The sequence below is a fragment of the Pelobates fuscus genome, chromosome 5, assembly GCF_036172605.1.
Source record: "Pelobates fuscus isolate aPelFus1 chromosome 5, aPelFus1.pri, whole genome shotgun sequence".
Taxonomy (NCBI): domain Eukaryota; kingdom Metazoa; phylum Chordata; class Amphibia; order Anura; family Pelobatidae; genus Pelobates; species Pelobates fuscus.
Window position 1 is genome coordinate 9,793,908 of NC_086321.1, and position 27,842 is coordinate 9,821,749.

The 27,842-nt window shown below is 40.9% G+C and overlaps 1 protein-coding gene across 2 annotated transcripts in view; it reads left to right on the forward strand.

Moving 5' to 3' along the window:
* ARID3C (AT-rich interaction domain 3C) overlaps positions 1–20,595 on the forward strand; it is a 252,396-nt gene extending 231,801 nt beyond the window's left edge. For both annotated transcript variants that reach the window (XM_063453558.1, XM_063453559.1), the window contains exons 4-8: positions 7,483–7,666; positions 11,445–11,689; positions 12,195–12,464; positions 17,087–17,176; positions 19,958–20,595. In XM_063453558.1, the coding sequence (XP_063309628.1) occupies positions 7,483–7,666; positions 11,445–11,689; positions 12,195–12,464; positions 17,087–17,176; positions 19,958–20,097 (929 nt within the window). In that variant the 3' untranslated portion in view covers positions 20,098–20,595. The remainder of the gene's footprint in view (positions 1–7,482; positions 7,667–11,444; positions 11,690–12,194; positions 12,465–17,086; positions 17,177–19,957) is intronic.
* The last annotated feature ends 7,247 nt before the right edge of the window (positions 20,596–27,842 follow it).

Sequence of the window (27,842 nt, forward strand, 5' to 3'; positions counted from 1 at the left end):
GTTGTACGAGGATAAATAACTGTAAACTAAGCAGATAAGATGTTATGTACTCAACATTGTAATACGCATTATACAATATCAAAAGAAAAAAAGATATTGGTCATGTCGTCTCCCCTCCCCTTCCCCCCTCCTCTTTTTGTATTCTGTACCCCTTTAACCCCTTTATTCTTTGAAAACAATAAAAACTTTAAATGTAAAAAAAAAAACATGTACTGGGCAGTAGTCACTTTGGCTATTGTTGACTGCAAATTAGTATTTAATTGGTTACAAATTGATATTTAGTAAATAAAATCCATTAACTTGATGTGTCTTTTTACACCTGCCTAGAGTCGGCACACGATTTGCAGCATAATTCTTTTTTTAATTTTTTTTATTATTTCTTTCTTTTTGTAGTGCAGAGTTTGACATATATGCCCACAGTGTCAATCGATCATTGTTACATGTGGCATAACATATGTGCTGGTATAAGTGCTAATATGGCAAGATTGCTGCACTTTTTATTTATTTATTTTTTAACATTTTTTAAAACAAACTGGTAGACATGTAGTCGTGCATCAGGCTACATACGTGTAATGCGAGGTCTTCATACCAAGAGGGGTGGAAGTCAGGGTTGGTTGTATTGCATGAGGTCATTAGTATACTTTAAGGTAGCCCGTGTGTAATGCACGTTTTGGTAGTTAAGTGTAATTAGTTAAACATGAAAATAGAATTCTTTTATTTTAATGTGCACATAGGCCTTAGTCCACATAGTATATACAAACTAGTATTGTGATGGGAGCTTTACTGATGTAGTGGCTGAGATAAGAACAATTCAATGATACTTCTTACCAGGCCTTCTTTCATAGTGTATCACGTTCTGTCTCTTTGTCCCCCATTCTTTGTCTTTTTATCACTATTTTCAGTGTCTCTTGCTGCTTCTGTCTCATTTCCCTTCATTCCAGTAATTTCCTCTTTTTTTTCTTACATTCTTTTCTTTTTTTAACTCTGTCCTCTTCACCCCCGTCATCCTTTTCCCTTGAATGTTTGTTTTTTTCTGAAAGCGTTCACAGCTTAGTTGACATCTATTTTTTATAAAAAACAAAAGAAGAATCTGAAATCTAATCGGGTCCAACCATCCAGTAATCAAAAACGAACAGCGATCCATCATTAGACTATAAAGTAAAATGAAGAAATAGTAATTACAAAAAGAAATCACATTAATCTATATCTGTATGAAACCCAAAAGAATTAAGGAAGTATCAATAATATGTATTGGAATTACACTGACCCATATTGGGAAATTCTCAATTAAGCAAATAACCCCCAAAAATTAAAAAAATGCCCCTCCACTAGGAAAAACTCACCTGGCGCCAAGTGCCAAGCACTGATCCATAAACTCTACGCCAGCACCTTTAATATATTTATTGGTAATGCGGTAAGAACTAAAATGATATAGTTTTGAGTCAGTAAGTACCTACATGTAGCTCCCTCTTTTCCCTTTTTCCATGACAGAGTGGTATATAAACATAGTGCAGGATTTGGTGAGTCTGATTTAACGGTGCTCAAAGCGAGATGGATAAAGCAGTAATTAGCGCAGTTAGCTGTGCTGCAGGTTACAGATACAATGGCAGCTGTAAGAAGGATGGAGAGGAGTCAGGTGGAAGACAGCAGTGCTACACTGTATATTTATGTAGAATGTATTGGATGTTTGGTTTTAATGTTTTATTTTGGCCCAGGATCTGTAAGCTATTCAATGGGCGATTGTAGCCACCTTAAAGGGCTACTCTAACCACCATGACCACTTCAGTGATTGGAAGTGGTCATGGTGGCAGGAATATATATGTGCACTGTTTCTGCTTGAAACACTGAACACACTGAATTATCTACACTTGTGTGTTGGGGGCTAGTTGCACTCCCTGCACACGTGACACAATTTTGTGCATAAAAACCGTAACAGACATGAAAATCCTTTACATTGCGCTGCCTCATGCCTCCCTCAGTTCATGTAGTTTCAAAATATCCTCCCTCTCATAGTTGGCCCAGAGCGCTCGCATGGGTTCTGAGCCCGCAAGTTGGTCCAATCACAGACTTTTCTTTGAGAAGCCTGCGATAGGACCATGCGCAGCCCTTGTGACATCAAAGGGGGAGTTGAAGTCAGTGCAGGTAAGTAAGCTTCTCCATAGTGCCCGATAGGGCATATTACACAGGAATGTAAAAGGATTGGAGTAACCCTTTAATATATATACATGTTTAGTATCCAGGCTGTGCTACATTTCACGTTCTATTTTATCTATTTCATTTGCACATTAACCAGTAAGGGTTGAGAGACCTACGGAAAAGGGACAGCCATGTAGGTTTATCCCATTACTGGGAAACAGGGCCAGAGAACACAGGATATTATAACCATTACAGTATGCTGCCCTCGATATGATGCTTGGAGTAATCCTTCTAAAATGTAGCATTGTATGGGTCGATCGCTGGAAAACAAACATAAGATCATTTTTCAAACTCAGCTTTTTTAATCTAAATTTGACAAATTAATTGTCACCACAGTTTACTGTTCAGTCAGGGTAGATTTTACTACAGTTTTTCTTGGGGATCTGATAAATGAGTTTGTTACCTAAAAATACGTCTCACCTCGGTCGAAGGGATACATGAAATGACACACTGTTTTGCTTCTGTTATGGTTTAAATGTTTTCACTCGAGTCAGACATTATGTATATGTGAATTGACGTGTTTTTCCAAACCTATTTTGCACTGCTGAGTTAAGTGTGCTTTAACGGAGAAACACAAACCAATATTATAGCAGCTTCATTTGTATTGTTCTGTTATATTATCACTAGTGTACTTCACAAATGTCTTTATAAATCATCACTAAACTAACAAGTCTTGGAAAACAGAAGTCTTTAGTTACATCACGTAGGAGCAAATTCCTATGTCTTCACCATCTTTACGATTTCCATAACTCTTTGTTTTTTTCTGCTTTATAAACATGTAATATCCATTATGTTTCATTTTCCTGTTCTTCAGAAGAATTATCCTTTATTTTCCAAGCTAACTCAGCGTGTGCCTTTCATAATAATTATCTTGTTCTAAGAATCGTCTGTCTGAAAGATTCTGGGAGCTGCCCCTCTCTCTGCCTTCCAGAAACATCCTGAGCTGTACGTTTTTTGTAAAAATGTCATAGCTGGACCAATACATGAAGTTTGTAACCCCATTTATTGAAAGCAAACATTGTCTGTTTGACCTAGGTGAAAATGTAAATAAGTACTGTCACTTCCCGGTATCAGCATACAGAGAGGAGGAGAAATTCAACATGTATTTCATTTCCCTTCTTCATTTGCAATGTGTGCCCTAGCTGTGCCTTGTCTGAACTGGATTGTGATGTAATTTGTTAAATTTAAAATATAAATTCAAAAGCATCTGATTGAAAAAAATAAAAAATTAGTTATAGGCGGTTTTCAATATTCTATTCACTGGTGTTTTCCTTTAAATGTAAAAAAGATGTGAAGTTTATCAAACATAGAACATATCCTAACAGAATGAAATAATCATTTACATTATAAACGAATACATAATTCAAAGCGGTGAGAAATGATAAGACTTAGATTAAGATGATCATCTGACCTCTAGAATTATTGCTCCTTAAAGGGTTACTCCAAGCATGACGACTAGGTCAGAAATTTAAAACAGTCATGGTGCCTGGAGTCTTTATGGGCATCGTTTCCCGTAAACGCTGCACAGACTGAGTTTAACCCTTCAGCTTCCAACAATATCATAGTGGAGTTCCAGGCTGGCTAATGTCAAGTACGTTCATATTCCCATGCACAGAATTGCATTCATTGGCTGAGAGTGGTCTGCTGACGCTCTCAGCCAATGGATGTCACCATAGAGGACCTCGGAGCCTAGCGGTCACCCAGCAAAGAGGGCAAACATTGCAAAAATGTTTTCCCCATTACTGGGAAACAGAGCCAGGATACATCTGGCATCATTACCTCTACAGAGGGCTATAGTGATAATGATGTGTGGAGAAACCATTTAAGCAATTAAAATGGAACCGTATGCATGCTTGTATAATAATACACTGATCTGCAGAACACAAGGTTTATAAGTGAAAAGTCAGTGTCATCGAACTGTAACTAAACTGTAACTGAATGTGATCCTCAGATTGCCAAATTCTGCCCAGCTCACCACAGTTCACTATTTATTGTGTAAATGCCTTTAACTAAAAACTAGATTGTATTTTAGTATTTAGACTAGGTCATTCGTCATGAGTTCTTTGTAAATTCAGATGAAAATAGTGTTTTTCAATGTTACTTTAACTGGCTTTAATAGATAAGTAAGATATTCATAGCTACTCTGTGAGTGGTTTACCTAGCTCTGAATGTGACAGTCAATTGTTAAATTAATTATTCTTTTTATAGGGCTAGATTCTATTAGATGAGATCAGCTTACGGCTGCTCACTTACAAGATATGCACCTATCTCCTCTAGTAGGATCAGCCAATAAGGTGAATCTGAACCACATGGCCCTTTGCACGCCTGGTTGCTTGCCAATCATCTGAAGGTAGACCCTGCAGGAAGCACTGGCATTATGCTCTCTGCAGAATCATAGTGCCCTGAACATATTGCGCACGTGGCTATTGATGCTCTCACGCTATGCTTGTTGGGGACCGTTCCCTGGTGTCCTCAAAAACAGGACACCCAGGAACTAAGTTAGGACAGTTTGGAGTCCTGCATTAGTCATAGCAGGACAGAGGGGACTGCTGGGGACTCTTGGGGGTCCAAGGGCTGCTGGGGACTCTAGTTTAGCATTAAAACATTAAAAGTTGTAAAAAGCTGAATGCAAGGACAGCACCAAAGAACTCCCGACACTATAACCACTTCATTTGAATGATCCACAATGATCTGAAGCCGTTACAATACCTTCATTGTCCCTTTAAGGAATACGGGCCATCGTTTGGAACTGTCCATGTCAATCTTCTACTCTGAGATAGATGGACTCCACTATAGTGTAAATCCTAAGGTCTATTGAAAAACCTTCCTCATAAATTGAACCAACACAATAAAGCTCAAAACGCAAAACACAGGTTAATTATTCCAGGTCAGACGCTTTGTGAAGAACATACAGAGATGTGCATCTGGGCAGAGATTATCTGGGCTAATTGACAACATAAAAAGAAAAGGGATTTTCATGACTTCAGCTCTACGTGCTCCATAAATATTGAGAGAACAGAGAGAAGGATACATTTCATTTGTGCTTTTTTAATTATTTCTTTGGAGCAGATTGACATGTCTTATAACCCTGTACACTGCGGCTTGTTCCTGGTCTATTTCATTGGGCTGTTTATGTGGGTTAAAACTGAAGGAATCCTAGTAGGTAGAACGTGCCTGCAAAGAACATTAACAGGGTTATTCACTTGTGTTAGAATTGCCAATAATTCAAAGTGAGTTTCAGATGTAAGGTCAAAGGAGTTCTAAATTGGCTCATTTGGCCTAGGTTTTAAAATTTACTTTGAATTCCTACCAATTCTCCCTTTAGTGAATAACCCTGAAAATGTTAGCAACAATGAATGTGGAATTACAGGAAATAGAATAACGTGGATGTGGAATTATGGGTAAATTAAATAATGTGGATGTGGAATTATGGGAAATAGAATAATGTGGCTGTGGAATTATAGGAAATAGAATAACATGGATGTAGAATTATAGGAAATAGAATAACGTGGCTGTGTAATTATAGGAAATAGAATAATGTGGCTGTGGAATTATAGGAAATAGAATAATGTGGCTGTGGAATTATAGGAAATAGAATAACGTGGCTGTGGAATTATAGGAAATAGAATAACATGGATGTAGAATTATGGGAAATAGAATAACATGGCTGTGTAATTATAGGAAATAGAATAACGTGGCTGTGTAATTATAGGAAATAGAATAACGTGGATGTAGAATTATAGGAAATAGAATAACATGGATGTAGAATTATAGGAAATAGAATAACATGGCTGTGTAATTATAGGAAATAGAATAACGTGGCTGTGTAATTATAGGAAATAGAATAACATGGATGTAGAATTATGGGAAATAGAATAACATGGCTGTGTAATTATAGGAAATAGAATAACGTGGCTGTGTAATTATAGGAAATAGAATAACGTGGCTGTGTAATTATAGGAAATAGAATAACGTGGCTGTGGAATTATAGGAAATAGAATAACATGGATGTAGAATTATAGGAAATAGAATAACATGGCTGTGTAATTATAGGAAATAGAATAACGTGGCTGTGTAATTATAGGAAATAGAATAACATGGATGTAGAATTATGGGAAATAGAATAACATGGCTGTGTAATTATAGGAAATAGAATAACGTGGCTGTGTAATTATAGGAAATAGAATAACGTGGATGTAGAATTATGGGAAATAGAATAACATGGATGTAGAATTATAGGAAATAGAATAACATGGATGTAGAATTATAGGAAATAGAATAACATGGATGTAGAATTATGGGAAATAGAATAACGTGGCTGTGTAATTATAGGAAATAGAATAACGTGGCTGTGTAGTTATAGGAAATAGAATAACATGGATGTAGAATTATGGGAAATAGAATAACATGGCTGTGTAATTATAGGAAATAGAATAACGTGGCTGTGTAATTATAGGAAATAGAATAACGTGGATGTAGAATTATAGGAAATAGAATAACATGGATGTAGAATTATAGGAAATAGAATAACATGGCTGTGTAATTATAGGAAATAGAATAACGTGGCTGTGTAATTATAGGAAATAGAATAACATGGATGTAGAATTATGGGAAATAGAATAACATGGCTGTGTAATTATAGGAAATAGAATAACGTGGCTGTGTAATTATAGGAAATAGAATAACGTGGCTGTGTAATTATAGGAAATAGAATAACGTGGCTGTGGAATTATAGGAAATAGAATAACATGGATGTAGAATTATAGGAAATAGAATAACATGGCTGTGTAATTATAGGAAATAGAATAACGTGGCTGTGTAATTATAGGAAATAGAATAACATGGATGTAGAATTATGGGAAATAGAATAACATGGCTGTGTAATTATAGGAAATAGAATAACGTGGCTGTGTAATTATAGGAAATAGAATAACGTGGATGTAGAATTATGGGAAATAGAATAACATGGATGTAGAATTATAGGAAATAGAATAACATGGATGTAGAATTATAGGAAATAGAATAACATGGATGTAGAATTATGGGAAATAGAATAACGTGGCTGTGTAATTATAGGAAATAGAATAACGTGGCTGTGGAATTATAGGAAATAGAATAGCGTGGCTATGGAATTATGGGAAAGAGAAAAATGTGGCTGTGGAATTCTTTTAATACACAATGTATAAGGAAATGTTGGAGGTCTATTGTCTGATAATGTCTTTTGACAAGATCCGCTTTTTATCGCCAGTGATCTTCATTGCTCTCTCATGTTTCTCTCTTCTTTAGGCACACCAGTAAACCGAATTCCCATTATGGCCAAACAAGTTCTGGACCTGTACACCTTGTACCGACTAGTGACGGAGAAGGGGGGTTTGGTGGAAGTTATCAATAAGAAGATTTGGAGGGAGATCACCAAAGGCCTTAGTCTTCCCACATCTATAACCAGTGCCGCCTTCACCCTCAGAACACAGTAAGAAGCTCTCAATAACCAAGAAATCAACACTCCTTGTTATCGAGATCTTTCTCCCAACAACTGGAGACATCATCACACAGCGAGATACACACAAAGGAAGAAACCATCACACAGCGAGATACACACAAAGGAAGAAACCATCACACAGCGAGATACACACAAAGGAAGAAACCATCACACAGCGAGATACACACAAAGGAAGAAACCATCACACAGCGAGATACACACAAAGGAAGAAACCATCACACAGCGAGATACACACAAAGGAAGAAACCATCACACAGTGAGATACAAACAATGGGAGACACCATCACACAGCGAGATACTAACACAGCGAGATACACACAAAGGAAGAAACCATCACACAGCGAAATACAAACAATGGGAGACACCATCATACAGTGAGATACATGCAACGGGAGACACCATCACACAATGAGATACTAACAGTGGGAGACACCATCATACAGCGAGATACTAACAGTGGGAGACACCATCATACAGTGAGATACTAACAGTGGGAGACACCATCACACAGTGAGATACTAACAGTGGGAGACACCATCACACAGCGAGATACTAACAGTGGGAGACACCATCATACAGTGAGATACTAACAGTGGGAGACACCATCACACAGCGAGATACTAACAGTGGGAGACACCATCATACAGTGAGATACTAACAGTGGGAGACACCATCACACAGTGAGATACTAACAGTGGGAGACACCATAACACAGTGAGATACTAACAGTGGGAGACACCATCACACAGTGAGATACTAACAGTGGGAGACACCATCACACAGTGAGATACTAACAGTGGGAGACACCATAACACAGTGAGATACTAACAGTGGGAGACACCATCACACAGCGAGATACTAACAGTGGGAGACACCATCACACAGCGAGATACTAACAGTGGGAGACACCATCACACAGTGAGATACTAACAGTGGGAGACACCATCATACAGTGAGATACTATCAGTGGGAGACATCATCACACAGCGAGATACACACAAAGGAAGAAACCATCACACAGCGAAATACAAACAATGGGAGACACCATCATACAGTGAGATACACACAAAGGAAGACATCATCACACAGTGAAATACAAACAATGGGAGACACCATCATACAGTGAAATACAAACAATGGGAGACACCATCACACAGCGAGATACTAACAGTGGGAGACACCATCATACAGTGAGATACACACAAATGAAGAAACCATCACACAGCGAAATACAAACAATGGGAGACACCATCATACAGTGAGATACACACAAAGGAATAAACCATCACACAGTGAAATACAAACAATGGGAGACACCATCATACAGTGAGATACTAACAGCGGGAGACACCATCACACAGTGAGATACACATACTGTCACATAGAATTTTCTTTCATTGCTCACACTTATCAAACAGTTGCTCAGTCCATAACTCTTTGTCATTACTTACTGCCATCATACAGTCACAGCAGACAGCAGCACAGGTCCATATAGGGAAACCATAACTTTCTGTCATTACTTACTGCCATCATACAGTCACAGCTGACAGCAGCACAGGTCCATATAGGGAAACCATAACTCTCTGCCATTACTTACTGCCATCATACAGTCACAGCAGACAGCAACACAGGTCCATATTGGGAAACCATAACTCTCTGCCATTACTTACTGCCATCATACAGTCACAGCAGACAGCAACACAGGTCCATAAAGGGAAACCATAACTCTCTGCCATGATACAGTCACAGCAGACAGCAGCACAAGTTCATATAGGGAAACCATAACTCTCTGCCATTACTTACTGCCATCATACAGTCACAGCAGACAGCAGCACAGGTTTATATAGGGAAACCATAACTCTCTGCCATTACTTACTGCCATCATACAGTCACAGCAGACAGCAGCACAGGTCCATATAGGGAAACCATAACTCTCTGCCATTACTTACTGCCATCATACAGTCACAGCAGACAGCAACACTGGTCCATATAGGGAAACCATAACTCTCTGCAATTACATACTGCCATCATACAGTCACAGCAGACAGCAGCACAGGTTCATATAGGGAAACCATAACTCTCTGCCATTACATACTGCCATCATACAGTCACAGCAGACAGCAACACAAGTCCATATAGGGGAACCATAACTCTCTGCCATTACTTACTGCCATCATACAGTCACAGCAGACAGCAACACTGGTCCATATAGGGAAACCATAACTCTCTGCAATTACATACTGCCATCATACAGTCACAGCAGACAGCAGCACAGGTTCATATAGGGAAACCATAACTCTCTGCCATTACATACTGCCATCATACAGTCACAGCAGACAGCAACACAAGTCCATATAGGGGAACCATAACTCTCTGCCATTACTTACTGCCATCATACAGTCACAGCAGACAGCAGCACAGGTCCATAAAGGGAAACCATACCTTACTGCCATCATACAGTCACAGCAGACAGCAGCACAGGTCCATATTGGGAAACCATAACTCTCTGCCATTACTTACTGCCATCATACAGTCACAGCAGACAGCAACACAGGTCCATAAAGGGAAACCATAACTCTCTGCCATCATACAGTCACAGCAGACAGCAGCACAAGTTCATATAGGGAAACCATAACTCTCTGCCATTACATACTGCCATCATACAGTCACAGCTGACAGCAGCACAAGTCCATATAAGGAAACCATAACTCTCTGCCATTACTTACTGCCATCATACAGTCACAGCAGACAGCAGCACAGGTCCATATAGGGAAACCATAACTATCTGCCATTACTTACTGCCATCATACAGTCACAGCAGACAGCAACACAGGTCCATAAAGGGAAACCATACCTTACTGCCATCATACAGTCACAGCAGACAGCAGCACAGGTCCATATAAGGAAACCATAACTCTCTGCCATTACTTACTGCCATCATACAGTCACAGCAGGCAGCAGCACAGGTCCATATAGGGAAACCATAACTCTCTGCAATTACATACTGCCATCATACAGTCACAGCAGACAGCAGCACAGGTTCATATAGGGAAACCATAACTCTCTGCCATTACATACTTCCATCATACAGTCACAGCAGACAGCAACACAAGTCCATATAGGGGAACCATAACTCTCTGCCATTACTTACTGCCATCATACAGTCACAGCAGACAGCAGCACAGGTTCATATAGGGAAACCATAACTCTCTACCATTACATACTGCCATCATACAGTCACAGCAGACAGCAGCACAGGTTCATATAGGGAAACCATAACTCTCTGTCACTACTTACTGCCATCATACAGTCACAGCAGACAGCAGCACAAGTCCATATAGGGAAACCATAACTCTCTGCCATTACTTACTGCCATCATACAGTCACAGCAGACAGCAGCACAGGTCCATATTGGGAAACCATAACTCTCTGCCATTACTTACTGCCATCATACAGTCACAGCAGACAGCAGCACAGGTTCATATAGGGAAACCATAACTCTCTGCCATTACATACTGCCATCATACAGTCACAGCAGACAGCAGCACAGGTCCATATAGGGAAACCATAACTCTCTGCCATTACTTACTGCCATCATACAGTCACAGCAGACAGCAGCACAGGTTCATATAGGGAAACCATAACTCTCTGCCATTACTTACTGCCATAACCCAGTCACAGCAGCACAGGTCTGTATACTTTAAAAAATGATCTAGATATATTTTTTCTTACATCTTTGTTCTAACAGATATATGAAGTATCTGTATCCATATGAATGTGAAAAGAGGGGGCTCAGCTCCCCAGGAGAGCTGCAGGCAGCTATCGACAGTAATCGACGAGAAGGCAGGAGGCAGAGCTTTGGTTCAGGTCTCTTCAGTTACTCCCCTGTGGGGACACCCAATGTTCTTACATCTCCAAAGATCAACATGAACTCATTCTCAGTCTCAACGCACAATGGAGGCCAAATGAACCAGATCCTTCCCATCAAGAAGGGTGAGTGCATCAGAGAGCAGACACATGGCCTTCATTAAAGGTGTGTGTGTATACTTTCCCGACTGCAATGCAAAGTTAAATTCAGCCTCATGTCCTGCTTCTTTATATTTCCCTGAACTCCAAATCCGGCAAAGAAACCAATTTTTTTGATCCGATACCGATAATCTGTGAATTTTCAGGCAGACAATAGTACATGTTAAACCATGTGTTGGAGGTTTAGAGGAAATAGTGCTGTATATGTGGCCCTTCCTGTAACTGCACATCTTTTTAGGAAAGCTATTACAGGCTGCCCAAGTCTATACCATGGAGGTGTTGATGACTATAACTCCGATCACTCCCAACCAGGAGAAGCCTGTGTACAATTGGCGGGATGTATACCCACAGTCTAACATGGATAGTGTTCTAACCCTAAATGTGGGCACTGGAGTAAATGTAGATGCTCTCTATTGTGTCCTGTGTACCTCAACTGATCTCATGTTCACACTGCACCCTGTTTCTTTTGCAGAAGATGGGCTACACCATGCTGCTAACTCCCACAAGATAGGAATACCTGTTACTATACCTGGGTCCCATGCGGCTGCAGCTCACGCTGTGCATGCAATGCAGGCTGCGGCCTTGGAGCAGCTGCGGGAAAAGCTGGAGTCGGGAGAGCCTCCAGAAAAAAAGATGGCTATGATGGCAGAAGAGCAACAGCGGCTAATGCAGCACGCGCTTCAGCAGAACCTTTTAGCTATGGCGACCCAATTTCCCATGAACATCAAAATCACCAACAGAGGTTAGCGTCATTAGCTGGCCAGTGAGTGGCAGATATTATGCAGCCTGTGTGTTTTCATTCTGAGCAAGAGTGCACTGCTCGTCTTACTAACATTCTGAGCTAGAGTGCACTGTTCGTCTTACTAACATTCTGAGCTAGAGTGCACTGCTTGGCACACTAACATACTGAGCTAGAATGCACTGCTCGTCTTACTAACATACTGAGCTAGAGTGCACTGCTTGGCACACTAACATACTGAGCTAGAGTGCACTGCTCGTCTTACTAACATTCTGAGCTAGAGTGCACTGCTCGGCTTACTAACATTCTGAGCTAGAGTGCACTGCTCGTCTTACTAACATTCTGAGCTAGAGTGCACTGCTCGGCTTACTAACATTCTGAGCTAGAGTGCACTGCTCGGCTTACTAACATACTGAGCTAGAGTGCACTGTTCGGCTTACTAACATTCTGAGCTAGAGTGCACTGCTCGCCACACTAACATTCTGAGGTAGAGTGCACTGCTTGGCACACTAACATTCTAAACTAGAGTGCACTGCTCGCCACACTAACATTCTGAGCTAGAGTTCACTTCTTGGCACACTAACATTCTAAACTAGAGTGCACTGCTCGCCACACTAACATTCTGAGCTAGAGTGCACTTCTTGGCACACTAACATTCTAAACTAGAGTGCACTGCTCGCCACACTAACATACTGAGCTAGAGTGCACTGCTCGGCACACTAACATTCTGAGCTAGAGTGCACTGCTTGGCTTACTTACATTCTGAGCTAGAGTGCACTGCTCGGCACACTAACATTCTAAACTAGAGTGCACTGCTTGGCACACTAACATTCTAAGCTAGAGTGCACTGCTTGGCAAACTAACATTCTGAGCTAGAGTGCACTGCATGGCATACTAACATTCTGAGCTAGAGTGCACTGCATGGCAGAATAACACTCATTTGAACATATTCTGAGATCAGTGTTGTGTATGAGGCATGTAGCTGTTTTAGGACTGGTGGCTTATTTCTGTCACACACTCTCTTCTCACCATTCTGTTACGTCTCACACTCACTTTGTTTTTCGCATCCTTTTTCTCATGCAGTCTCTCTCATTCTCCCTTATTCTTACTCATTCTCACTCAATCTCTCTCAGTCTCACTCAATCTCTTTCATTCTCACTCAGTCTCTCTCATTCTCACTCAATCTCTCTCATTCCCACTCAGTCTCTCTCATTCTCACACAGTCTCTCTCATTCTCACTCATTCTCACTCAATCTCTCTCATTCTCACTCAGTCTCTCTCATTCTCACACAGTCTCTCTCATTCTTCCTTGTTCTTACTCATTCTCACTCAGTCTCTCTCATTCTCACACTCAATCTCTCTCATTCTCACTCAGTCTCTCTCATTCTCACTCAGACTCTCTTTTTCTCACTCAGACTCTCTTTTTCTCACACAGTCTCTCTTATTCTCACTCAGTCTCTCTCATTCTCACTCAGTCTCTCTTTCTCACTCAATCTCTCTTTCTCACTCAATCTCTCATTCTCACTCAATCTCTCCCATTCTCACTCAATCTCTCTCATTCTCACTCAGTATCTCTCATTCTCACTCAATCTCTCTCATTCTCACTCAATCTCTCTCATTCTCACTCAATCTCTCTCATTCTCACTCAGTCTCTCTCATTCTCACTCAGTCTCTCTCATTCTCACTCAGACTCTCTTTTTCTCACTCAGACTCTTTTTCTCACACAGTCTCTCTCATTCTCACTCAGTCTCTCTCATTCTCACTCAGTCTCTCTCATTCTCACTCAGTCTCTCTCATTCTCTTACACAGTCTCTCTCATTATCTTACTCGCTCTCTCTCATTCTCACTCATTATCTTACTCACTCTCTCTCATTCTCACTCATTATCTTTCTCACTCTCTCTCATTCTCACTCATTATCTTTCTCACTCTCTCTCATTCTCACTCATTATCTTACTCAGTCTCTCTCATTCTCCCTTATTATCTTACTCATTCTCGCTTATTCTCTAACAGAGTCTCTCTCATTATCTTACTCACTCTCTCTTATTCTCTTACTCAGTTTCTCTCATTCTCCCTTATTCTCTTACTCATTCTCACTCAGCATCGCTCATTCTTTCGCAGTCAGTCACTCTCATTCAGTCTCTCTTATTCAGTCCCTCTCACTCTCCATTATTATTTTAATCTGTCTCACTCAGTCTCTCATTCACAGTCTCTTTCAGTCTCCCTAATTCTCACTCAGTCTCACTTATTTCCTTACTCCGTGTCTCTCGTTCTCACCTATTCCCTCACTCAGTGTCTCTCATTCTCACCCATTCCCTCACTCAGTGTCTCTCGTTCTCACCCATTCCCTCACACAGTGTCTCTCGTTCTCACCCATTCCCTCACTCAGTGTCTCTCATTCTCACCTATTCCCTCACTCAGTGTCTCTCATTCTCACCCATTCCCTCACTCAGTGTGTCTCGTTCTCACCCATTCCCTTACTCAGTGTCTCTCGTTCTCACCCATTCCCTCACTCAGTGTCTCTCGTTCTCACCCATTCCCTCACTCAGTGTCTCTCGTTCTCACCCATTCCCTCACTCAGTGTCTCTCGTTCTCACCCATTCCCTCACTCAGTGTCTCTCATTCTCACCTATTCCCTCACTCAGTGTCTCTCGTTCTCACCCATTCCCTCACTCAGTGTCTCTCGTTCTCACCCATTCCCTCACTCAGTGTCTCTCATTCTCACCTATTCCCTCACTCAGTGTCTCTCATTCTCACCAATTCCCTCACTCAGTGTGTCTCGTTCTCACCCATTCCCTCACTCAGTGTCTCTCATTCTCACCAATTCCCTCACTCAGTGTGTCTCGTTCTCACCCATTCCCTCACTCAGTGTCTCTCGTTCTCACACATTCCCTCACTCAGTGTGTCTCGTTCTCACCCATTCCCTCACTCAGTGTCTCTCATTCTCACCCATTCCCTCACTCAGTGTGTCTCGTTCTCACCCATTCCCTCACTCAGTGTCTCTCGTTCTCACCCATTCCCTCGCTCAGTGTCTCTCGTTCTCACCCATTCCCTCACTCAGTGTCTCTCATTCTCACCTATTCCCTCACTCAGTGTCTCTCGTTCTCACCCATTCCCTCACTCAGTGTCTCTCATTCTCACCTATTCCCTCACTCAGTGTGTCTCGTCCTCACCCATTCCCTCACTCAGTGTCTCTCATTCTCACCAATTCCCTCACTCAGTGTGTCTCGTTCTCACCCATTCCCTCACTCAGTGTCTCTCGTTCTCACCCATTCCCTCACTCAGTGTCTCTCATTCTCACCAATTCCCTCACTCAGTGTCTCTCGTTCTCACCCATTCCCTCACTCAGTGTCTCGTTCTCACCCATTCCCTCACTCAGTGTCTCTCGTTCTCACCCATTCCCTCACTCAGTGTCTCATTCTCACCCATTCCCTCACTCAGTGTCTCTCATTCTCACCAATTCCCTCACTCAGTGTGTCTCGTTCTCACCCATTCCCTCACTCAGTGTCTCTCGTTCTCACCCATTCCCTCACTCAGTGTCTCTCGTTCTCACCCATTCCCTCACTCAGTGTGTCTCATTCTCACCCATTCCCTCACTCAGTGTCTCATTCTCACCCATTCCCTCACTCAGTGTCTCTCGTTCTCACACATTCCCTCACTCAGTGTCTCATTCTCACCCATTCCCTCACTCAGTGTCTCTCATTCTCACCAATTCCCTCACTCAGTGTGTCTCGTTCTCACCCATTCCCTCACTCAGTGTCTCGTTCTCACCCATTCCCTCACTCAGTGTCTCTCGTTCTCACCAATTCCCTCACTCAGTGTCTCTCGTTCTCACCCATTCCCTCACTCAGTGTCTCTCATTCTCACCTATTCCCTCACTCAGTGTCTCTCATTCTCACCAATTCCCTCACTCAGTGTCTCTCATTCTCACCCATTCCCTCACTCAGTGTCTCTCGTTCTCACCCATTCCCTCACTCAGTGTGTCTCGTTCTCACCCATTCCCTCACTCAGTGTCTCTCATTCTCACCCATTCCCTCACTCAGTGTGTCTCATTCTCACCCATTCCCTCACTCAGTGTCTCTCTTCTTACCCATTCCCTCACTCAGTGTCTCTCTTCTTACCCATTCCCTCACTCAGTGTCTCTCTTCTTACCCATTCCCACCCATTCCCTCACTCAGTGTCTCTCGTTCTCACCCATTCCCTCACTCAGTGTCTCTCGTTCTCACCCATTCCCTCACTCAGTGTCTCTCGTTCTCACCCATTCCCTCACTCAGTGTCTCTCATTCTCACCCATTCCCTCACTCAGTGTCTCTCGTTCTCACCCATTCCCTCACTCAGTGTGTCTCGTTCTCACCCATTCCCTCACTCAGTGTCTCTCGTTCTCACCCATTCCCTCACTCAGTGTCTCTCGTTCTCACCCATTCCCTCACTCAGTGTCTCTCGTTCTCACCCATTCCCTCACTCAGTGTCTCTCGTTCTCACCCATTCCCTCACTCAGTGTCTCTCGTTCTCACCCATTCCCTCACTCAGTGTGTCTCATTCTCACCCATTCCCTCACTCAGTGTCTCATTCTCACCCATTCCCTCACCCATTCCCTCACTCACTGTTTCTCTTCCTCTCTTTGCAGATGATCGACAAGAAACTGCAATGAATTTGTCTGCCACAGGCATTAGCAGCATCAACATGTCGATAGAGCTAAATGGAGTTGTCTATGCAGGTAGATACAGGACCTTACTCTCTGTATCGGGCAGCTCACAGGAAATTCAATGACATCTCCCCAATCTGACGCTTCACTTTAAAATCAATTGTAGTGAAGTGAAGGAGACAATATGTTGACAGTCTGTTTTAGCGGGAGTTATTTAGCCCCATGGTATCTGAGGAATTGGCTGCTAGAATCTCTCACTTCCACATGTCGCTGGTCAGGGAGTGGGAACAGTGCCTGTACTCATTAAAGGGAACCTGTCACTTTAAAACTAACATTCATTAATCGCCTTCCTTGGTCAAATTAACCCCATCCTTCCCGGAATCCTGCACTTGTGCTACAAAGCAAGTAATAAGGGTTAATGCAGTAAAGAGGAGAAGCAGTTCTGGTGCATGCTGTTACGTATTAATGAGAGGAGTTTTAAACAAAAGGGATGATTGTAAGTTCCAACAGCCTTCCAACTCCTCCTGTGTTTGTACCTTTGTCTATTTACTTCTACCCACGTACAGCGCTATGAAAGTGTTGGCGCTTTATACATAATGTGTTCTAATATTAATTTAGAAGCTACCTAACTGTATAAGTAAAGCTTACAAAGTAGGGTTTCCCCTTATTTTGGTCCCTTTCAATGACAAGTGCTAACATTTAGAATACAGGTCCATCCAATCAGGAGATCGTATCATTCTTTGTGCCACCAGCTCTGACCATCTCTAAAAATTCTTAAATCTTTTTTAGAGAGCTTTACTTCGCATGCATTTAGCATTTATACCCTGTCTTCTTCGACCCCTCTTCCATCTGACACACAGGCTACGGCATGGACCACTGGGGTTATGGCTTTTGTTTAATTACGCAGATCTCCCTAGTGATCCTGCTGCTAGGAAACTCTACAAGGGTCATGTGTGAGTTATGGGAGTGTTTTTATGTTTTTAACCCTTCAGCATTTGCAAACTTCTCTGAAGACATTAATGGGGTGTTTAATCACAGGCCTTCTGAGACAACAGGCTGTTCGGGTCAGGAGTTAATTTTAATTAATGAAGACAAAATCCCATGGGTTTTATCCAGTGATCCTAATAACTGCTGGAGGGACCTACCACTCAAATCCCACTATACCTCAAGGCAGTCCCCAGAGAAGTAGGTAGCATACTGAATCAGGGGATCCCCATGACACAGCTGGGTGACTGTAATATTGTGAGTGCCAACTCTGTCTGTAGATGACGTTGATCCACATGCTACTTCCATGTGCCCATATGTTAGCCCCCAGGTTTCCCTACCCCTTTGGGTTACTGGATCCAGGCTACTAAACCTTTTAAAATGCCTATCTAGTTCTCCAGTGTTCATTAGAAAACTGAAGCAACATTTTTACATTATTGTTATTATTGCCATTTATATAGTGCAAACTTATTCCGTAGCGCTTTACAATATTAAGGAAGGGGTAAACAATAACAATAAATGAGCCAATTACAAAATGATTCAGGAAGAATAGGTAGATGAGGACCCTGCTCAAACGAGCCTAAGGTATAGAGGAGGTGGGGTAATAAAACACAATAGGACATCAAGGGGACAGCAAACAAGCAAGGTGGGAAAAAAGCAGAACTGGAGGTGAGAGTGGATTGTGGCTCTTTAGGAGAGCAAGAGACAGGTATGTGACATAAGTTACTCTGGGAGGCCATAAGCTTTTCTGAAAAGATTGATTTTGAGGGACTTCTTAAACGATTGAAAACTAGAGGAGAGCCTGATGCGGTAGGCAGGCTGTTCAAACAGAAAGCAGCCACCTCTAAAAAGTCCTGCAAGCGCGAGTTAACAGTAAGGGTGCGAGCAGAGGACAGAAGAAGGTCACCAACAGAGCGGAAAGAAGGGGCATAATATGAATCAGGGAAGAAATGTAAGAGGGGCTAGAGTTGGTTAGAGCTTTATAGATAAGGGTTAGTATTGTGCATTGACACCTATAGGATACAGGAAGCCAGTGTAAGGATTGACAGAGGGGCGAGATATGGGAGTAGCGACAGTCTGGTGGCAGCATTCATTACACATTGTAGCGAGGCAACTAGGAGAGAATTACATTAGTCCGTGCAAGATATTACCAGAGCATCCTTGGAAGCATCTTGCGAAAGAAAGGGGAAGATGCGGGCAATGTTTTTAAGGTGGAGTCAACAGGTTTTAGCAAAACTGCTGTATATGAGGCGCAAAGGTAACACCAAGACAGCAAGCTTTCAAGGACCATCAACTTGCAAAATCTTCTTGTGACGGCCCTTTTTTGATATTCTATTGGTGAGGACATTCATCGTCAAACAATGCACTTTCCAATCTAGACCCCATAATAGTTGTGGTTGTATGTCTTTCACAACTCGGTTGTTGGAACCCACATGGATTTTAATAGTCACTATGTTTAGAAAAAAAAGACCACAGTATAGGCGTTCTGTGTTGGTTCTTAAGCTATGTTTCAACTCTTTTAAATAGATTCAGACTTTAAAAAGAGTTGAAACATAGCTTAAGAACCTGGCTGTTTAATTTACTAGGAATGGTAGGAACACAGCTTTCTGGGTGGTAAGCGTACATTTGGCCTTTGTTATGTTCTGATAAAGTGAGACTAAATGTCCTCTAAAATCCAAACCCACTTCCTGTTCAATGTTCATGAGAGAAAGATAATATAGTAGTGTAGACTGTGTTTGTTTAATTAGATGTCCAACCTGTCGTTTCACAGGTATTGTACTTCTTGAAGTGATAAACAAAGCTCTTTTCTTTCATTGTCTTGGTATTTTGATTTAATTTTTTTAATTACTCTGTTTTGTTTTTTTGTAGGTGTGCTGTTTGCTCGCCGGCCAGGAACATCTGCAGGATCCAGCTCCAGCAACAATCAAAGCAAGTCCAGTCCAGCTCCATCACAGAATCAGCCTCTGTCTTCATCACAAGGTCACACTCCGCCCAGGTCCTCCCCGTGAACCTTCACGGCACCCTTCTCCAGCACCCTTCTATGTGACATTGTGCATCCACATGCTTGGGGTCTTCTACATTTTTAGACGGGACACCATCATATGTGTTCTTTTTGAATTATGGCGATGGTGCAGGGTGACACAATGAAAAAACTTCCATTGGAATATCTTAGAGAAACTGACTTGACTCTCGTTTTCCAATCTGCTCCAAGACTAGGCCAAGTAATTCTGTGTCTTTCCATCACCAAATTGAACAATTAGATGAGGAAGCAGAAGCCTCCTTGGTCCATCTTTGTGTTAACAATAGGTGTCTCCATCTGCAGAAAATGACACCGCTATCTTGCTTTCACAAATATGTCTGCTCTACAGGTCCACAGTCTGTGTGTGTGTGTGTGTATGTATATATATATATATATATATATAGACACACATACATCTGTACTACCCTACCTCTATGAGAGCTAGCTGGAGAGTAACGTATCTCTATAAAGTGCACAATGACCTTGCATAGTCCACGGAAAGTCTGCTTATCCCCTCTTCACTCTATGGAAGTCCACTGTTCTGTGGACCATGGTGTATTGGCGTTACTGGCTCACAAAACCACATATCCAGCAATCAAGGACTCCCAATATGTAGCTTTTTACCAAAGAGATAAAACAAAGTTAGAATATTAATTTATTCAGTCGTAACATATCAAGTAGAGTAGAAAAGAGTGTTGTTCTTTTATTGTTTCTGGAATGGAATGTCGTCTTTTCAGAAGTTCTCTCTTCTCCATGAGGTATCTTCCCATGTTTGTGCAGTGACGTTTCTTTAGAATTCAGACATATTTTACTGGGAGTTTGGCTATTACCAAAGATCCACGTCAGCCTTACAGGATACACAGGGCGAACCCACTTACCTCGAACCTTGCGAATGCTAACAAACAAGGAGAGTACCCAGGAAAAGCTTCCTTCCGGAGGAAATAAGGTCAATGGAATGTTTAGGTTCCCGAACATCCAGGTACTCTGTGTCAATGTCCAAACTAGTGTCTTGAGCACCATAGTATCCAGCTGGCTTTCCATCACCTTGCCATTGGCTGCTGCACATATTGGATTAATCATACATGGGGCAGAACACAGCTGGGTGCAAAGAGGCCTCTGCCAAAGGCTCGACAAGCCGCTGTTACTGAATGTAAATTGAAAGGAAACCACCTATAGCTGCTCTATAAAGAACCTCAATGCCTGCTCGATATTAACCATTTCATTCACAGCAGATGCTTTGGGTCATTTCATCAAGGACTGGGTTACGGCATCAAACCAGCTGCTCCAGTAAGGCCCAAAGCTGGCTGGGCGGCATGGGAGTTGCTACTGGTTTCCAACCCTGGTCTTATCATGAGAGAAGGATTTATATGAATTAGGGTTGTTTTTGGGGGGATGAGGGGGGGTGGGGTGTCCTGTCTTTTTTAATTGTGAACTCAAACAATTGTTTAATTATTATAAAAAAAAAAAACTTCAATGAGGCAAAATATGAGATTTAGGTGCAGAGCGTGATGAGGAGTCCTGCTTTAGGAATTGAGTCTGGTAAGGGCCATATGTCAGCAAGGCGCAGTGCGGGTTATTTGAGTGTGATGCTGCAGTTACTTAGTTATTTCAATCCTTTTTAAATTCAGTGACTTGCAGACGATTGCTTAGCATAGCTGTGTCAAGAATGCGCACATTTAAATTCCGTTTTGTTTTTTTTTCTCTTGTAGTTCCACAACAATTGTGTGAAGTAAATGATGCACAAGCAATACCTCTAATGAAATGTATAATGTAGCTTTTTTCTTGTCTTGTTGCAAGGTTTAATCCATGTGTATGTCACATACCAACATTTAGAACGGCAATAATTAGTAGCTTGTAGAGCAACAGATCTCTCTGCCAGGAACCCATTCCAGCCATACTATGTCTGCAAATGAGACCCTTCCTTTCAAATAGTGATGGTGGCTTCATAATATACAAGTCCAACAGTTCTGTTCTCTCGAATGCATTTTAGCATTACAGAGAATGTTCCAAATCTGTTTAAATGCCTTTATTTTAGAAATCTAGGCTGTAACTGTATTTACTGAATGCCGGCATTCTCCTTACATACTCTTTCCACATTTACTGAGGTGTACGGCTAGCAATGCCGCATTGATCTTTACCAATACCTATAAGCAAGTTATTTGATTTATCTGTGTGCTTGCTTTTATACTAACATTTCACACCCTGAATGATTTAATTTACCTGTTCTGGGCAGACTAGATGGGCCGAATGGTTCTTATCTGCCGTCACATTCTATGTTTCTATGTTATTTCTATAAAGGACAAACAAATAAATGAAAAATAAGCCATTGCTACATTTACATAACTTTCATTTTTCTGTTTGTCTGAACAGCGGTCTATGCCTCCAATTGCTGTTTTATGTATATGGTTATGTGCTAGCTATAGCTGACGTTATACTAATGTTTTCTCAAGTAGCGAAGGGATCAGAAATTGTTTATTCTATAGCATTCAAAACAAACATCAGAGCACAGAAAATCATGTAATTCAGAGTTCCGTGGCGTTTAACTTAAGGCAACTTTGTTCCTTTTTGAAAAGTAAAGGAACCATAGTAACACGTAGTTTTAAAGAGATTCATTTAAAATAAAACACAAGCAACGGACACGTATTGTAGTCAGTCAATGTTGTGAGTGTAACAATATTTATTATTCTAGATTGCAAACTAGAGTACTCGATATTTCACACTCACTGTCCTTCTGGGCAACTGTCTAATTCAACCATCCAGTAAGACAAGAAAAAAGATCGAATTGATACATTTCAACATTTCCTGGAGGCATCAGTTGTGTCACTGTTACTTTATAAGTCGTCGGCCTTGTCTAGTTGTACGATGGGTTTCTGCCATTTTACCTTTTTTATTGTATTGATTGGGTCACATTATCTCAGGATAATATTACATGGCACCAGAACTTATACAAGTGTAGGAGCCATTCATTCAGGGACCTCATTTTTATATTATTTTTTTTAAGTTTAATTTTTTTCTGAAAAAACTCTCATAAATTAGAGCTCCTCTTACTTGAACCCAGTGCCACAAAATTATGTTTGGCCCCATGCCAGCAGAGTAATAATCTGTCCATTGCCACAAAATCTAAAACACAGCACAGAAACACCAGGTTAATAAAAACTGTCTTTACCGCCTAGGTGCCGTCATTTTTCCCTCTTTAAATTTTTTAATTTTTATTGATAATATCAATATAAAATCTTTGTCGCTCTTCCTGGTGACCTTTTAACAGCTAAAGGGACAATCAATAAATCTGTCAGGCTGCCAAATCCTTTGCTCTTAATCAGGGCTCGTCCCAGCAAGTCATGCTGCAGACCAGCGCAAGCACCTATTCCCAACCACTTTATCTTCCTAGTGTCACTCCGATGAGACGTTAATCTACACCAGACTGTGATTTTATTATTATTCCATACTGTGTGCTGCGGTCAATTCCTAGACTCACCAGTTTACAGAACACAAATTATTATTCTGTTAGAACTTTAGCAGCCTCAGTGTACAGACATTGCAGAGTGTTATAATTATTAACTCATATGTCGCATATAGACCGGGTTGGTACAGAAATTGAAAGCTTTGAGGCAAAAATGTTCAATTCACTTCCCTTCGTTTCTGTCAAGCGACTGTTAGGACACTGTTTTGGATGAGGCATTACAGCAGATACATTGGATTTGAAATGTTGATATTCAGCAAAATGCTCCTTAAAAGAGTTTGAAAGCAGCCTCGGTATATTCAGTCAGAAGAGGAAAAATTAGGATTTTGCAGAAATTGCCCAATTTGTTGTACTGGCAGTTTTTGGTTAATTAAACTAAAATAAATGCCGTAAATAAGACTGTTTACAAATTATGATTAAAGGTCATTTGGGGAAAGTGTGACTGCCTATCCTTACTTATAATGCTTCATTGCCATTCTTGTATTGCCGAAGGGCCCTGCCTTGTCATCAAGCATCCAACTGTACCTTGCATATATACGTATTTGTATCTTAGTTAAATTTCCACTTTATTACAGAAATATATAAAACAGGTCACTGGATTTCTTTCGTTTTTGTATAACGCCAAAGAAGGGAATACTCAAGATTATGTCTACCTCATTATTATATATTTATAATTAAATATATCAAATCTGTTAGGGGCACAGTGTGACATTGTTTCACTGGGAGATATGGGTTGTCCCTCACGTCTAGAAAACACCGTCATGTTCTGTATGGTAAATTGTCAGACATATTGCTTTTCCTCATTACAATTATTGCTGTAGCAGGATGCTATAGGTGGCTACATGGCGTTCAGTTTGCTTTTACCTTCCCTTGTGATTCAATGTACTCAATCAGAGCGGACATAAAGCTTTAATCAGTTTTTTGGAAATGCAGCCATTATACCTCAATCTCCCTGTCACTGGACTTGTAGGTTCTAAAAACATTAAAGACTAACGGGAATGCAGCAAACCAATCACAGCCCTGAAGCCTTGTGTGATATAACTGGCAAGTAAATATACAAATTGGACTCCCACCGGACCACGCTGGTTGGTTAATTCTTTGTTTTTGAGCTATTGCACCAAAGATCAGCACTGCACACATTTCACGTGAACTTGGAATCTCGTTGTTCCAAGTCAAGTAATGGGAAAAAAGACTTCTGAATGATGTAATTATTATTTGTATGTTTTTTACTACGCTTTAGACTGTTTTCACTTGGCTTTGCTTGTAGAATGTAGTCCCATTTGTTTGCTTTGCAACCTGTCTGTGAATCTGTTTTAGTTGACTAGAGCCGCGATGCAGGTTTTACTTTCATGCCGTGTTTCAACCTGATCACCACTCAGTTATCCCCAGCAAATCTTAAATATTGTATAGAATTTTACATTACTGAAAAATGTTATTCTTTGGAGCAATAGTGCTTCCGACTAACCCGAACAGATCAAGATTTGATGCATATCCCAAAGTGAACAGAAATCTCTTACCATTCTTAAACAGCTCTGTCACTTTTGTTGAGGTGGCAGAGAAGGGAACACAAAGGAGGTATACCTAACTTAATGTGTCCCTCTTATGTGCCACCATCTGTCTTCAGCTCCTGGTGACTTCATCTGACGTGACCAACCGCTGATTGGAAATGGTGGCAGAAACCCCAAAGATCACGAATCACATGAGATGAAGTTGCACCTACAGTCATCAGAAATCAGAGATTCTAATAAAGTTTCTATCTTTATGTAAAGGTCAGAAGTGACAGAGCTGCTTTACAAACTAGCCTAAGAGCCCCGTTAACCTTTCAATGGAAGAGATGCATACGCTATTAAAATATAACCCAAGCAGGCCAATTTAGAGACTTTTCGTCTGCATTTAGTAGGTGATGCCATTCTCATAGCTGGGAGTATTTAAATGACCTGCTATCCAATGATTTTTGGCTTTGTTTTTTTTCATTGCTTTTTACCGCTTTTGCAAAAGTAATAATTCTTTTTAAGACGCTCCCCAAATTGTAGGAAAATAGTGTTCACTTTTTACATGTTAAGCTGCTTCCTCTCCATCTCAACCACATCTTCTTGAAATTGAAAGCAAACAGGGAGTTTGTCTGACCCAGTCTCCCCTAGAAACAAACCGTGAAGATGACACAAGAGAAGCCAATGCATCAGTCATAACTGGTACGGCGGCAAAAAAGCCCTGCGTAACATGGGAAATGTTCTCAAAATTCCAAAGGCTACATTACTAAGCTTTTAGATTATTTTTTTTAATTTAAAATCATTTTACAGATTATTGGCTCTTTAATTAATGTGTTAACTTTCCCAAAAAGTAACTGATGATAGTTTGCAATCCTATAATTGAACATATGTGCCTATTTCAGAATGCTCTTTAAGAAAACAAACCATGGCCTGGTGTAGCGTAACTCTCATTCTGATTAGTAGAGCTGCGTCACCTGCTGACCATTCCAGGTACTCTTTTTCAAATAAATATTAGATATGGTCCAAAGACCAGAGACAGTGGCAGAGTTATTCTCTGTGTTATGCCATATTTTATCTTAACAGTTTGCCTCGTGCTGTGTGGTACCTGCATCGCGACTCTACAGCCTTTAAGGGATTTCCTTTATTGGCCCAAACGTTTTGATTAATCCAGCGCATTAGGTAAAAGCTGGATTGTGGTGCTCAGGGGTATAAACACAAAAAATGATATGATAATAAACTGTTTAATTCATGTTTGGTTTTCATTGTGTTGTTTTTTGTGTTTTTTTTTGTTTTTGTTTTTTTAAAAAGGTCCTCGTATACTTTGACAGTGGTATTAACTCCATTAAAAAAACTTATCAAGTACACAAAGCATATTCACTCAATTTAACGCGATGTAACTCAAACTATTCATCCAGCAATATTAGACAGAGCAGGACTAAGCATAAGGTGCAGTTTGGCGGTCTCGTAGGTTCCAGGAGTTAGACAGGGGTCCAGAAATTTGAATTTACTTGTCCCCATTCACCAAGAATGAATGGGGACAAGTATCCTGCCTAAGATACTGCCAAATATCTGATTCAGGGTGCATTGCCATGATGGCTAACTGAAAGACATTCACTCAGTAATATTCAGGAAGTGCCGCCATGATGGTTTAACTGAAAGACATTCACTAAGTAATATTCAGGAAGTGCCGCCATGGTGGTTTAACTGAATGAAATTCTCTCAGTAATATTCAGGAAGTGCCGCCATGGTGGTTTAACTGAAAGACATTCTCTCAGTAATATTCAGGAAGTAGTGCCGCCATGATGGTTTAACTGAAAGACAGTCACTCAGTTATATTCAGGAAGTGTCGCCAAGATGGTTTATCTGAAAGACAGTCACTCAGTAATATTCAGAAAAGTGCCGCCATGATGGTTTAACTGAAAGACATTCACTCAGTAATATTCAGGAAGTGCCGCCATGATGGTTTAACTGAAAGACATTCACTCAGTAATATTCAGGAAGTGCCGCCATGATGGTTTAACTGAAAGACAGTCACTCAGTAATATTCAGGAAGCGCCGCCATGATAGTTTAACTGAAGACATTCACTCAGTAATATTCAGGAAGCGCCGCCATGATAGTTTAACTGAAAGACATTCACTCAGTAATATTCAGGAAGTGCCGCCATGATGGTTTAACTGAAAGACATTCACTCAGTAATATTCAGGAAGTGCCGCCATGATGGTTTAACTGAAAGACATTCACTCAGTAATATTCAGGAAGCGCCGCCATGATAGTTTAACTGAAAGACATTCACTCAGTAATATTCAGGAAGTGCCGCCATGATGGTTTAACTGAAAGACAGTCACTCAGTAATATTCAGGAAGTGCCGCCATGATGGTTTAACTGAAAGACATTCACTCAGTAATATTCAAAAAGTGCCGCCATGATGGTTTAACTGAAAGACATTCTCACAGTAATATTCAGGAAGTGCCGCCATGATGGTTTAACTGAAAGAAATTCACTCAGTAATATTCAGGAAGTGCCGCCATGATAGTTTAACTGAAAGACATTCACTTTGTAATATTCAAAAAGTGCCGCCATGATGGTTTAACTGAAAGACATTCATTTAGTAATATTCAGGAAGTGCTGCCACGATGGGTTAACTGAAAGACATTCACTCAGTAATATTCAAAAAGTGCCGCCATGAGAGTTTAACTGAAAGACATTCACTCAGTAATATTCAGGAAGTGCTGCCATGATGGTTTAACTGAAAGACATTCACTCAGTAATATTCAAAAAGTGCC